This window comes from Callithrix jacchus, chromosome 8 (assembly GCF_049354715.1).
Source record: "Callithrix jacchus isolate 240 chromosome 8, calJac240_pri, whole genome shotgun sequence".
Lineage (NCBI taxonomy): Eukaryota > Metazoa > Chordata > Mammalia > Primates > Cebidae > Callithrix > Callithrix jacchus.
This window is the reverse complement of record NC_133509.1, coordinates 92,879,335-92,893,770: the sequence shown is the minus strand read 5'-3', so window position 1 is coordinate 92,893,770 and position 14,436 is coordinate 92,879,335. Positions and strand designations below refer to the sequence as shown.

The 14,436-nt window shown below is 36.3% G+C and overlaps 1 protein-coding gene across 2 annotated transcripts in view; it reads right to left on the bottom strand.

The window, feature by feature from the left end:
* Positions 1 to 360: 360 nt before the first annotated feature.
* Positions 361 to 14,436, bottom strand: part of ACTR10 (actin related protein 10) — a 36,033-nt gene continuing 21,957 nt past the window's right edge. For both annotated transcript variants that reach the window (XM_035260628.3, XM_009006089.5), the window contains exons 8-13: positions 13,728 to 13,763; positions 10,363 to 10,442; positions 10,212 to 10,285; positions 4,109 to 4,190; positions 2,880 to 3,081; positions 361 to 795 (exon numbers count right to left, since the gene is read on the bottom strand). In XM_035260628.3, the coding sequence (XP_035116519.1) occupies positions 614 to 795; positions 2,880 to 3,081; positions 4,109 to 4,190; positions 10,212 to 10,285; positions 10,363 to 10,442; positions 13,728 to 13,763 (656 nt within the window). In that variant the 3' untranslated portion in view covers positions 361 to 613. The remainder of the gene's footprint in view (positions 796 to 2,879; positions 3,082 to 4,108; positions 4,191 to 10,211; positions 10,286 to 10,362; positions 10,443 to 13,727; positions 13,764 to 14,436) is intronic.

Here is a 14,436-nt window from a genome sequence, read left to right as displayed (position 1 = left end):
GAAGAAACCCCGTCTCTACTAAAAGTACAAAAAATTAGCCAGGCATGGTAGCTCATGCCTGTTATTCCAGCTACTCGGGAGGTTGAGGCAGGGAAATCACTTGAACACGGGAGGTGGAGGGTGCGATGGGCCAAGATCGTGCCATTGCACTCCAGCCTGGGCCACAGGAACGAAACTCCATCTCAAAAAACAATGTGTTTTTAATGGACCCATGTTAGTATTTGAAATAACAGGTAATGGTTAACATGATTTATACTTTATATGGAGTAACTGCTAGAAATAAAATTAATGATACCAGAACAGGTTATGTGAACTGTGGAGAAATAATATTCTTTTTGAAAAACAAGCTACATAACCAACTTCCAAAATCAAACTGCTTTACTGTACTTTATTGATATAAATATAACAAATCGCAATAAGCACCAGCTACCATTTTACCACTACACAAGGAAACAAAGTCAAAAGAATTAAACATTAATGCAAAGAGTAAACACAGCAATGCTTTCACTTCCACTATAGTCCTCTATAACAAAACATCCTACATACTTTGTACAATTTGCTTATAACTGATTAAGCATTTGAAATAAAGCAAGGTTGATTTTTAATAAAACTTTTATTTCTCAGTGGAAAACGCTCTCTTCATCAGAGGTGGTTGAGTTTTCCCGACATCAAACATCATTTCCAAAGGCGGGTTATTGAGAGAACACCAATCAGGTATACGGCCCGTCTGATTATAATATTCCTTTGAAACAGAACGGCTCCCAAGTATATCTTGTAATGCTCCAAAAATAGCCCCTGTGTGACAAAAATATTTTTTATAGCTAAGATGAAAACTTTTACCAGAAAACTTTATGTACATATACATCTACTTCACTATATGACAAGAGTGGACTGGTAAAATTTGGCAATACATAGCCACAATCTTCAAAGTAATTCCAATGAAGCCATTCTTTATTTTATATTTTGAATAATAGGGTAAGCCATAACTCCTGTGTTAAAGTAATTTAAATAGCCTTTCACATATAATAGTGAATATGGTAATAAGTATTATTGCATTTAAAAGCAAGTGAGATAGAGTGGGGTGTGAGGTATTTCCAACTTTGTGTAAATGCAATCAGTAAGATTCTTAGTTTTCTCTGTCATAACTAAGGTTACATTATCAATAAATAAAATGGTACTGCAAAACCCACTAAACATCATTATAATGTGCTAACATTCTATATTCAATATAGACTTTAAGACCCACAAGGCAGTCTTTTAAAAATAATTCAGTTACTAAATCAGTTTGTCCTAGATCAAAACTATGTTTTGACCAAATTCTATTTTACAAGAAATAATATAACATTCATTTTAAAATGTCACACTACTTTTTCTCTCTGAATGTACAATCCTGATACCTAGTAGCTCTAACTGCATCAAAAAATACATATCAGAACATACATAGGGCCGGGCGCGGTGGCTCAAGCCTTTAATCCCAGCGCTTTGGGAGGCCAAGGTGGGTGAATCACTAGGTCAAGAGATCGAGACCATCCTGGTCAACATGGTGAAACCCCGTCTCTACCAAAAATACAAAAAATTAGCTGGGCACGGTGGCGTGTGCCTGTAATCCCAGCTACTCAGGAGGCTGAGGTAGGAGAATTGCCTGAACCCAGGAGGCAGAGGTTGTGGTGAGCCGAGATCGTGCCATTGCACTCCAGCCTGGGCAACAAGAGTGAAACTCCGTCTCAAAAAAAAAAAAAAAAAAAAAAAAAGAACATATATAAACGTACACATTCATGATTGTTTTTCCCTTCATAGTTACAGCTGACCCTTGAACAATGCAGGGATTAGGGATGTGTACCCCCAAGCAGTTGAAAATCCATGCATAACTTTTGACTCCCCCAAAACTTAACTACTAATAGTCTAATGTTGACTGAGAAGTCTTACCAATAACACAGTCAATTACCACATAAACAGACCAGTAACTATATATATATTTTTTATACATTCATGACATATCTTTTTCTTAATTTTTTTTTTTTTTTTTTTGAGACAGAGTTTCAATCTTGTTACCCAGGCTGGAATGCAGCGGTGTGATCTCTGCTCACCGCAACCTCTGCCTCCTGGGTTCAATCAATTCTCCTGCCTCAGCCTCCCGAGTAGCTGGGATTACAGGCGCATGTCACCATGCCTGGCTAATTTTTGTATTTTTAGTAGAGATGGGGTTTCACCATGTTGACCAGGATGGTCTCGATCTCTTGACCTCGTGATCCACCTGCCTCGGCCTCCCAAAGTGCTGGGATTACAGGCGTGAGCCACCATGCCCGGCCAATTTTTTTGATATTTCTAGGCTACGTGGTTTGTCTGGGAGTTTTTTCAAATTGTTGCAAATCTCCAAAAATTTTTCCAACATATTTTCTAAAACTGCATATGAGTAGACCCACATAATTCAAACCCATGTTGTTCAAGGGTCAACTGTACTTATTAGGTTATTTGCTTATTTGGTAAAACCATCATTACTTAAAACATTTGATGAACTCAGTCACAAAAAAAGTAGAGTTATAAAACAAAGAGGTCAATTTTCATATGTGGCTCACTAGCTTTGGAAGACATTAAAATGTTTTAAGAAATGGTAGCATCACTAGAATAAATTCAAAGCTTTCATTATTCTGAGGGATGACTTTAAATGAGGAAGTTTACTTAATATCACAGTGCAAATGCCGAGAGAAATAGATATAAATTCTGAAAATTAATATAGTTTAAGAAAAAGTCAATGTTATTTCTATTTATAAAATGGACAATTCTGAAACCTGAGTGATTTATTATAATATATCCATTAATAGTGTCATTCAGAGACCAATTACTATATAATCATTATATTTTAAAAGTGAAACTCTTACCTCCCAACCAGGCCACACAGTTAGCTTTTGCAGGTGGAGTATGAATTCGAAATGTTTTAGTGCCAAGTACTTTTTTATATTTTGGTTTTTCTACCAAATACCGTATTTCTGCCAGCAATCTGTGGAGAAATCCTGGCAACATAGAAGTGCCACCTATGACTACCAAATTCTCTGCTAGTTGCTTCCTGGTATCTATTGGACACTGTTATTAAAAAGAAAGAGAAAAAGAAGGCTTTATTCTGAACTGTACAAATAATGCTTGGCTGAACTTAAGAAAACATGCCGAAGTATGTACTACAGATTAAATAAGTGATAATTTGTATCATAAAATGGGCCACAGCAAGGTTTCTTTCACATAGCGAATATAACCACTACGAAAATACTGCCAAATATATACATAAAACTTTTAAGATATTTTAGACTCTAATAGCATAGGATTTTACATTCCATTAGGCATATGGCAGTAATATGTAAGTGTTCTCATTTTGAGGGTAGCAATGATTACGTTGGGCAAAGAGCATGAGAAGAAATAACTTTTCTTTTTTTGGGGTAAGGGAAGTATGTGGAAATTTCATTTTTCTAAGGCGTATTCACAGTGTCAGTTGTTAAGTGGGAAGATAACACTTCCAGAAAAATTATGTTTCTACATCTGTTCTGTTTAAGAATTAACAATGATAAGGTCCTTCAATGAATGGAGCCCTAGAAGTAAACAGTATCTTCCAAAGCAATGGTATTTCACATGAAGTCCTACAATTACATAGTCATTAAACAAAAGAAACATATTATTACCATATGTCCTGTGGAATTTAAAACTGAATACTATACAACCCTGAACTGGAAGAAACTACAAGCCACACTAGGTACAAATAAAATAAAAATCTGGTCCCTGTTCTTAAAATAATGCACATGTCCATGGCACTCATTATCCTGGGGTTTGGAATGCTGCAGATACTGTTTCTCAGTGCCAAAGTAAAACTTATTAACTATAAAATTTTAAAATAAAAGTTTAAAAAGTTAAAAGAGGGAACCATATTCGGTAAAAGTTAATAAAATTCAACAAGCAGATTAGTTGCTGACACAAGGTATTTAAAAACAAACACCCAGCCCCCAAATTTCTTTGTTCTTAAAAATAATATATGACAAGGATTGCTAGTTGCCTAAAATAACATTTAAATTTTTTCTTTAAAGGACTGTAATAATAAAGGGAATTATTTGACAAGATAAAATACCTGTATAAGGGAATCCAATATTAAAGTAGCAACTGATTTCTCTTCATTATCTTGTTCAAAAAGAATTTCCACAACCGAATCTCTAATGGGATTTGAAAAAGAGAGTATTTTATTGGTGTCACATATTACAGTATGACACAGAATATAACATTATTTCCATTTACATAGTATATTTTTAAGTACCAATACTACATTACCACAGAATAATTATTAAAATACAAGGTGCTCTCCCTTGTAAATGGGGAGGATAACAATGCCTGCCTCACAGGGGTTGAGGTGAAGATGCAATGAGGTAACAGAACAGGGTCTGGCATATAGGAGGCATTCTCTAAGTTATTAGCTGTTACTATTATTATGTATAGGTTTACATTTGTGTCCAATTATAACTCCCCAAACCTAATAAGAGAAAAGAAACAGTATTCTGTAAAAGTAAGATTCAACAGATTAGCTAGTGATACAAGAGGTTTATAAGCAACCACCCCATTTCTTTGTTTTTTAAATACAAGACAAAGATCACCAGTTCCCTAATAAAACATCCATTTTCCAGTTAACTCTCAAATTAAAATCACTCATTACTTTTTGATAGCATGAGGAAGATCTTTGTGGTGATGAAAGAGTTCTATATCTTTAAAAAAATTATATTTGTTATACAATATGATGTTTATGTATACAACATGATGTATATAGACTTGTGGTGTGTATGTGTGTATATATCTATGTGTGTGGCGTATATAAACACATACACATGCATAGTGAAGTAATTACTACATTCAAGCTAATTAACCTTCCAACACCTTCCACAGTTACTTTTTTTGGGGGGGTAGTAAGGGCACCCAAAATCTATTCTTAGTAAATTTTCAGTATAGAATACAGTGTTACTAACTAGAATCCTCATGCCGTACATTAGATCTCTAGGCTTATTCATCACTCATAACTGCACGTTTGTGTCCTTTGACTCTCTCCTCATTTCCTTCCCCTCTCAACTCCTAACAACCATGGTTTTACTTTCTGTTTTTTAGATACTTGACTTTTTTTTAGATTCCACATATACAAGTGAGATCAAGCAGTATTTTTCTTTCTGTGTCTGGCAATAGTTATCTCCATTGTTGTAGTTGTATTTTATCTACACATGATAAAATAACACAGAACTTACATATACTTTATGTCAATTTACTAGTTTTGATATCATATTATAGTTATATAAGGTGTTTAACCATTGGAAGAAACTGAAAGGGTATATGGGATCCCTCTGTATTATCTTTTGTAACTGCCTGTTAATCTGTATTATTTGAAAATAAAGAAAGATAAAACTCCATTTTAAAGCCAGATATATTGTGCCCCTCACCTCATCCCACTAGTTAAAACACTATAATTTACTAGCCTCTGGCCAGGTGCAATGGCTCATGCCTATAATCTCAGCATTTTAGGAGGCTAGGGGCAGTGCAGGGAAATGGCTTGAGTCCAGGAGTTTGAGACCAGCCTGAGCAGCATAGTGAGACCTCGTCTCTTAAAAAAGCAAAAAACAAACAAAAAACCAGTTTCTCTTGCAACTAGATGTAGTTACATATCAGACAATGAGATCAAGACAGAAGTAATATGTGGGGCTTTTTTTTTTTTTCTTTTTGAGACAATTGTCTCACTCTGTGCAGTATCTTGATCTCAGATTAGCCTCCCAGGTTCAAGCTATTCTCATGTCTCAGGCTCCCAAGTAGCTGGGATTACAAGCCTGCGCAACCATATCCAGCTAATTTTTTGTATATTTTCAGTAGAGACAGGGTTTTGCCATGTTGGCCTGGCTGGTCTCAAATTCCTGGCCTGCCTCGACTACCCAAAGTGTTGGGATTACAGGCATGAGCCACCAAACCCGGCCTATGTTGGATTTTTAATTAAGAGTTAAGCACTTTCTTCCTTCCCTTCTTAGCACTACTTGCTTGAAACAAAGACATGGTAGCTACAACTCGAGCAGCCATCCTGGACCTCAAGGACAAGGGCTACATCCCAGAGATGATAGATGGAAAGATGTTTGGGTCTCTAATATGAGACGATAATATCATCCCTGGATGATCTACCTCTCAACTTCTTTTCTTTTAATTTTTAACTTTCTGAAATAGTATCTTGTCCTGTTGCTCAAGCTGGAGTGCAATGGTACAATCTTGGCTCACTGTAACCACTGCATCTGGGCTCAAGCGATCCAACAACCTTGGCATCCCTAAGTGCTGGGATTATAGGCGTGAGCCCCCACACACAACCTTGGATTTCTTTTAAACAAGAGACAAACTTCTAACTTGTTGAAGCCACTATGTTCAGGTTTGTATAACTGTGGCCAAACCAAATTCTAACCAATGCATTACAAAATTAACTATACATATGCAGGTATAAACTCTGTTTTTTAATAAAATTGGGATATTATGCATAACTATTTTGAAGCTTTAAAAAATCCTTTTCAAAACCAAAATTCTCTTCATAAGTCTCAATCTACCAGCTAATTCTTTTCACTTCACCACTAACGTATACTGAGGCCTGCAGTATGCTGAATGGGCATCGCTGGTCAGCCGCTTGCCACTCTATGCCTTGCAGACTTCTTCCACCAGTTAAGTTGCATATTTACAAAAAGTCACTCTTCTTGTTCCGAATCTTTTGTCTGCTGACTTGATATTAAAATCATATAACAATTATTACTTAACTAATGAAATATTACAGTAGAAAACAAGTTGTTCTTTCTTTTTTTTTTTTTTTTGAGACTGAGTTTCGCTCTTGTTACCCAGGCTGGAGTGCAATGGTGCGATCTTGGCTCACCGCAACCTCCGCCTCCTGGATTCAAGCAATTCTCTTGCCTCAGCCTCCTGAGTAGCTGGGACTACAGGTGCGCGTCACCATGCCCAGCTAACTTTTGTATTTTTAGTAGAGACGGGGTTTCACCTTGTTGACCAGGAAGGCCTCGATCTCTTGACCTCGTGACCCACCCACCTTGGCCTCCCAAAGTGCTGGGATTACAGGCGTGAGCCACCGCGCCCAGCCACAAGTTGTTCTTTCTATAAAAACTATGTTGAAAGCTTTGGAAAGACAAGATAATTATTAAAAATATTTGTAATATAGGTGACACAACTGTAAAAGTCAAGAAGAAAATAACTAGATGGATTCTGTTTTTTAAAATTATTACTTCTAGTAGAGACAGGGATTCACCATGTTGACCAGGCTGGTCTTGAACTCCTGACCTCAAGTGATCTGCCCGCCTCGATCTTCCAAAGTGCAAGAATTACAGGCATGAGCCAACATGCCTGGCCAACTAGATGGATTCTGTACCAAGAATGATTCCTAGTAACTTCAAGCTCTCACTGTACTTATTTTAAAAAAAGCTGGAAATCATAAATTATGAATTACGGGTTTATATAATTTTAACTCAGAACTCTATAAGCAGACTTAGCCTCAAAGAAAAGGTCTTAGAAAAAAGTTATAAATACACACAAATTTTAAGTTAAAATAAAATGTTTAGTATATAATTTTTTTATAATGGTCCCTATTTATTTATTTTTGAGATGGAGTTCTGCTCTTGATACCCAGGCTGGAATGTAATGGCACGATCTAGGCTCAATGCAACCTCCACCTCCCAGGTTCAAGCAATTCTCCTGCCTTAGCCTCCCAAGTAGCTGGGATTACAGGCATAAGCCACCACACCGGCTAATTTTGTATTTTAGTAGAGTCGGGGTTTCTCTATGTTGGTCAGGCTGGTCTCGAACTCTTGACCTCAAGTGATCTGCCTGCCTTGGTCACCCAAAGTGCTGGGACTACAGGCGTGAACCACTTCGCCTCGCTGGCCCTTTATTTTAAATAGGCCTTGTCTTGATTTACCAACCAACTACTGGTCAGTATTGTGTCTAATTAGAAGGGTTCATTGGAACTAGATCTTTTGGTAGAAAAAACATGTTAGCAAACCTAAATTAGTTGGGTTTGGAATGTGAGACATAGTGGCTTCCTTTATTCACAATATATTTTTCTATTACTTTGAAACCAAAAATTTCACGTTCATTGAATTTCCTTTTATTAAAGAAAATAGAGATGGGGAGTTGGTCGCGGTGGCTCATGCCTGTAATCCCAACACTTTGGGAGGGCAAGGCGGGAGGACTGCTTGAGTGGAGTTTGAGACCAACTTGGCAACAGAGTGAGACTCCATCTCTTAAAAAAAATTTTTTTTAGGCCAGGCACGGTGGCTCAAGCCTGTAATCCCAGCACTTTGGGAGGCCGAGGCGGGTGGATCACGAGGTCAACAGATCGAGACCATCCTGGTCAACATGGTGAAACCCCGTCTCTACTAAAAATACAAAAAATTAGCTGGGCATGGTGGCGTGTGCCTGTAATCCCAGCTACTCAGGAGGCTGAGGCAAGAGAATTGCCTGAACCCAGGAGGCAGAGGTTGCGGTGAGCTGAGATCATGCCATTGCACTCCAGCCTGGGTAACCCACCAGAGCGAAACTCTGTCTCAAAAAAAAAATTTTTTTTTAAATAAAAAAACAAAAGAGATGGGGGTCTTACTCTGTTGCCCAGGCTGAAGTACAGCGGCATAATCAGAGATCACTGTAACCTCCAACTCCTGGGCTCAAGTAATACTCCCAACTCAGCTTCCTGAAGAGCTAGGACTACAGGTGTGTACCACCATACCTGGCTACTTAAAAAAAATTTTTTTTTCTTGTAGAGACAGGGTCTCAATATGTTGACCAAGCTGGTCCTGAACTTTTGGGCTCAAGATACCCTCCCACCTCCGCCTCCCAAAGTGCTGGGATTACAAGTGTGAATTATCATGCTTGCCCTCTGTAGTTCCTTAAATAGTTATCGTCTTCTCTTATACTATGATCCAATACACAATCAGGAGAAAAATTTTAAAAATAATTTAATAAATACAACTTAAATAAGAAATTGATATAAAAATTAGCTAGCAAAGAGTACTACATTCTGACTCTTTTGCTACCCTGTCCTACCGTTGTCTTTAACTTCTGTATGTTTATGTTCATTCTTTTAATACGTCAACCTCTATATTAATTAACTCAAAACCTAATAGGATATTTAATATGTTACATAATAATTATTTCTGTGCTTCTTCTGACCTTATATTTTACAAGGAAACTTTTATAATACAAATTTTATAAAGTTGGGTTATAAACAAACGTCGTTACTAATATGATTATGTAAGTCCTTAACAACAACTTATATTGGGTCATCAGACAGAATAATCAAATGCATAATAAAAGTCAACTACTAAGTCATAAAGACTGAGTCTATATGGAATAATGCATTCTTTCTAACAAAAAGTTTTAAAGCAGGAGTCAGCAAACCACGGCCTGAGAATAAAATCCAGCCACCACCTGTTTTTTGCAAATAAAGTTTTACTGGAACACAGTCATGCTCACTCATTTACATATTATCTATGGCTAATTTTGTATTCCAACTGTAGAGTAGAGTGGTTGCAACAGAAATCATATGGAACCATAAAGCCTAAGCTATTTACTATCTGGTCCTTTACTGAAATATTTTGCTAATCCCTGTTTTAAAGTATCATACTTCTTGTTCCACTTCAAAGAATGGTTAGTTTCATTAACTGAAATAATTCTCAATTACACTGATAAATAGAAGAGAATTTTTTTTTTTTAATTTAAAAGCTGAATAGGCTGGGTTCGGTGGCTCATGCCTGTAATCTCAACACTTTTGGAGGCCAAGGCAGGCAGATCATCCAAGGTCAGGAGTTCGAGACCAGCTTGGTCAACATGGTGAAACCCCGCCTCTACTAAAAAAATACAAAAATTAGCCAGCGTGGTGGCAGACACCAGTAATCCCAGCTACTTGGGAGGCTGAGGCAGGAAAACTGCTTGAACCCAGGAGACGGAGGTTACAGTGACCCAAGATGGTGCCCTTGCACTCCAGCCTGGGCAACAGAGTGAGACCCTGTCTCAAAAAAAAAAAGCTGAATAAAATGAATTATGAATAATGAGGCTTAACAAAAAATACTTAACTGTTAAATTGGCAATGGTGAAATAAAGGCTCATGCAAATATCTTTAAAAGCTAAAAGTTTATTTTAGTTTACTACTTTGCCCATAAAAATTAAGATCTAACCTGATTGATCCAAGGACATGTAAAATCTTCTCTCCATCTAATGGATAGTCAATATTTGGGGGTGGTGAGGGACGCTGAAATATAAATATCATAAACATAAGTCCACACATGTTGTAAACTTTGTAAAAAGTTGCATTATTTTTTAACTTACCTCATTATTCCCATCAATATTAAATTTAGCTGCTTGGATTTTTAGTCCTCGCTTCAGATCACTTACAAAGCAAGTACGCACTAAAGGAAGAAAAGGAGACCTTGTTATGGCTAGTTGATTATAATTGAACAGAGTGAACCTACAACCCAGTTAAAACAATTCTATTTGAATACACAATGCTAATCATCTATTCCTTTGGATTTTATAAACTATTCCTATCTTTAGCTAGCTAACAATAATTTATTCATAAAAAGAAAGTTTTCATTGACTGAGGTATCGTAAGACATGTCGTATATTCATCTTGTATAAAACCTCATTAAAAAAAAACCTATGAGGAAACTGTTATATTTCTTGTATAAGGAGAACTACAATAAAAATTAATGTTAGCATCATAAAAATGTAGCTATTCTTACTGAATAGCATATTTCTTTAAACCAGATTTTCTTTCTCCTCATCTCTCTGATTCTTTTTAAAGAATCTTGTTGTGAAAAGATGTTACCAAAAAGAAATTGGAAAAAAGAGAAATAAAATTAATAAAAATCTTGGTTGGTCAGAACACAATGCCTTTTTTTTTTTTTTTTTTACAGAGTCTTACTCTGTCGCCTAGGCTGATGTGCAGTGGCGCAATCTTGGCTCACTGTAACTTCTGCTTCCCCGGTTCATGCGATTCTCATACCTCAGCCACCCAAGTAGCTGGGATTACAGGTGTTTGCCACCATACCTGGCTAATTTTTGTATTTTTAGTAGAGATGGGGTTTCATCATGTTGGCCGGGTTGGTCTTGAACTGTGACCTCAAGTGATACACCTGTCTTGGCTTCCCAAAGTGCTGGGATTACAGGCGTAAGCTACCGCACCTGGCTGGTACAATGCCGAATTTTGCTCTTAGTTGCAATGTAACACTCCTTAATTTTGGGCTTTTTGTCATGATTGTTCCTTGTTAGCATACCCCAACACTACCAGTTTCTTTCTACTATATCACTTTACTTTCTGCATTTTGAAAAGTTTAAAAAATTCTTTCTGTTGCAAAGTACCTTTTATAAGTTGCTTAAAAGTATTTTGAGATAAAGAATAAATACTTTTTTCCAAGTAGAGACAAAGTTGATGTTAAATGCAAGAAATCTGACAACTTGGTTGTATTACTTGTAAAGCATGTTAGCTATATATATTACGAAAAGAAATATGTATAATATGATATAATGCATAGATACATGATATACATCTATTACATACAATTCTTTTAAAAATACATTATGTAGTGAATTTCAGTCACTAATTCAAAACACGTGTTGACAATTCATGTTACTATGCTAGACAGTGATCTAGGCGCTAAAGCTACTTATATATTTTATATTTTATTCAAGTTCTTGTGACTTAAATTTAAGCAAAGTCAATACCTAGCTTTGAGATATTTTTTTTATTAAATTTGAGATGGAGTCAAGACTCCCTCACACAGGCTGAAGTGCAGTGGCGCACCCTCAGCTTACTGCAACCTTTGCCTCCCACATTCAGGTGATCCTCCCACCTCAGCCTCCCAAGTAGCTGGGACTACAGGTGGTGCACCATCATGCCTGGCCAATTTTGTGTAGACTGATTGATTTGGTGGTACACCACCATGCCTGGCTAATTTTTTGTAATTTATTTATTTTTTTACAGAGTCTCGCTCTGTCACCCAGGCTGGAGTACAATGGCGAGATCTTGGTTTACTGCAACCTCTGCCTCCGGGGTTCAAGATGACACAATACAATCATACTGCAACCTCTGCCTCCAGGGTTCAAGATGACACAATACAATCAATGTGTGTATGCTTCATATTAGTTTTCGTTTTTGTTTTCTTTTGAGACAGTCTTGCTTTGTCACCCAGGCTAGAGTGCAGTGGTCTGATCTCAGCTCACTGAAGCCTCCACTGGGAGAATGCGGGCTCAAGTGATCCTCCCACCTCAGCCCCTTTAAACAGTTGGGACTATAGGTCTGTACCACCACACCTGGCTAATTTTTGTATTTTTTGTAGAGACAGGGTTTTGCCACGTTGTCCAGGCTGGTCTTGTACTCCTGGGCTCAAGTGATTCACCTACTTTGACCTTCCAAAATGCCGGGATTACAGGGGCAAGCCACCACACCCAGCCTGCATGTTTGTTTTTATCAGAAAGGGTTTCCACTGTATATACCTTCAGCAATATGCTTTCTTCCTTAACATTACAGACCTTCTTCCAAATCAATACTCTAGCTCGTCAACAGCTACATGACATTCCTCATAATGAAGTTACCAAACTTCATGCAATATTCCCTTTTTAGAAGGGATGCACACTTTGAATTTTAATAAATATGCCAGATTGCTTTCCAAAAAGGTTAGTTTGCAACCCTTACTAATAGCAATAAACATTTGTTTTCCTACAATCTCACTAATACCAGATATCTTTCAAATTTTTGCCAATCTGATGTGATGTCTCCCTGACTAATTGAAGAGTTAAGCATATTTTCACAGGTTAGAGGTCATATGAAAAGGTAACACTCCACATGGTCAACAATTGTTATATCATGGAGGATAGAAATGGAAGAGAGGAAAGAAAACCATTTTACCTGAGATATTTCTGTATTATTTGAGCTACTGTAATAAGCATTACACATGCTTGAAATTCTATAACAATTGAAAAGATTTTAGGTAATTAAAACACATAAAAGATATTAGGTAATATAATGGAAAGCAAGATCTATTTTGTAGTCCTAGCTCTAACCCTACCTACGTGTGACACTGAACAAATAATTTAACATTTCAGAGCCCCAACTGTATTAGATTATCTCGGTCTCATTTAACTCTAAAATTCATTACTGTCTATCTATTAAACATCCTAAATTGTTAACATTAATGACATGCCAAGTATTGAAGATTATATTTTAAATGTATTTTCTTTTAGTGAATAAAAATACCAGAAAACCAATTTGAACATTATCATAAAAATTCACTCTAGCAAAGTAGAAGCAATCAATCTCACTTAGGTGAATCCAATGTACTGTGTAGTACTTTTGTCACAATTCCAGAATTTTTTAATAAAATTATTTAAAGACTATACATCAAACCAGTGGCTTTCTTAAGCAATTTAACTGTTTTTTCACATTGCGCAAAGTACTAGTTCCCTGACTCTGTATATAATTGAGAAGCTGCTTCAGTAACACATCATGACTATGTCACAGCTTCCCTAAGTGTGAAAAAAGAATTTTTACTTAGAGTGTCCCATAGCCCAAATATTAAATTCTTTTAGGATATTATATTACAAATATATTTTCTATCTTTGTAAATGTTTAGTAGCATATGCCCTCCAAAATAACACTTAAGGATGAAAGGAACAAAAATTAGAACATAGTTTACCTTTAATGTCCTCTAAGATACCTTCTGGAACTGAACCTAAAATAAATATTTAGAATTATAAAACTTTATTAACAATCAAAAACAGTCTATTAAATTGCTTTCACATTTCTATTTTTCAATTAAAAAAATTTTAAAACACAACTACTATGTTTTCTCAAAAAGTCTAACAAAAAAATTAAGTTTGCTTTAAGGGAAGAAATATTCAAAGCCAAGACAAAGCATGGAAACTGAAGCAAAAAACTGAAGTTTCCAAGTTCATCTTTCCTGTGATAATAAATAGTTGTCAGTAATGTGCTAACCAAATACATATTTAAAAAAAAAACCACAGTCTTTTAATCTTGTCCTTTGAGGTAAAGGTGACATTTAAAAATGAGTGAGAAACTGCCTATTCATTCTTTTTTGAATTATGTTCTAAATACTAAATAAAAGAGGCTCACTCAAAGTTCTCATAAGGATACCAAGTATATCTATCTCCATGCAATATAGGGAGCCCTTGGAAAGTGAATGTTTGGATATGTTACCATTGTTATATAATTTTGTTGCCAAAAATCTGTCTCAGAAACAAAATTTTCTCATCTAAAGTCTTCTAAACTAAGAATTTTTTTTTTTTGAGACAGAGTCTTGCACTGTTGCCCTGGCTGGAGTGCAGTGGTGCAATCTTGGCTTACTGCAACCTCCACCTCTCGGGTTCAAGTGATTCTCCTGCCTC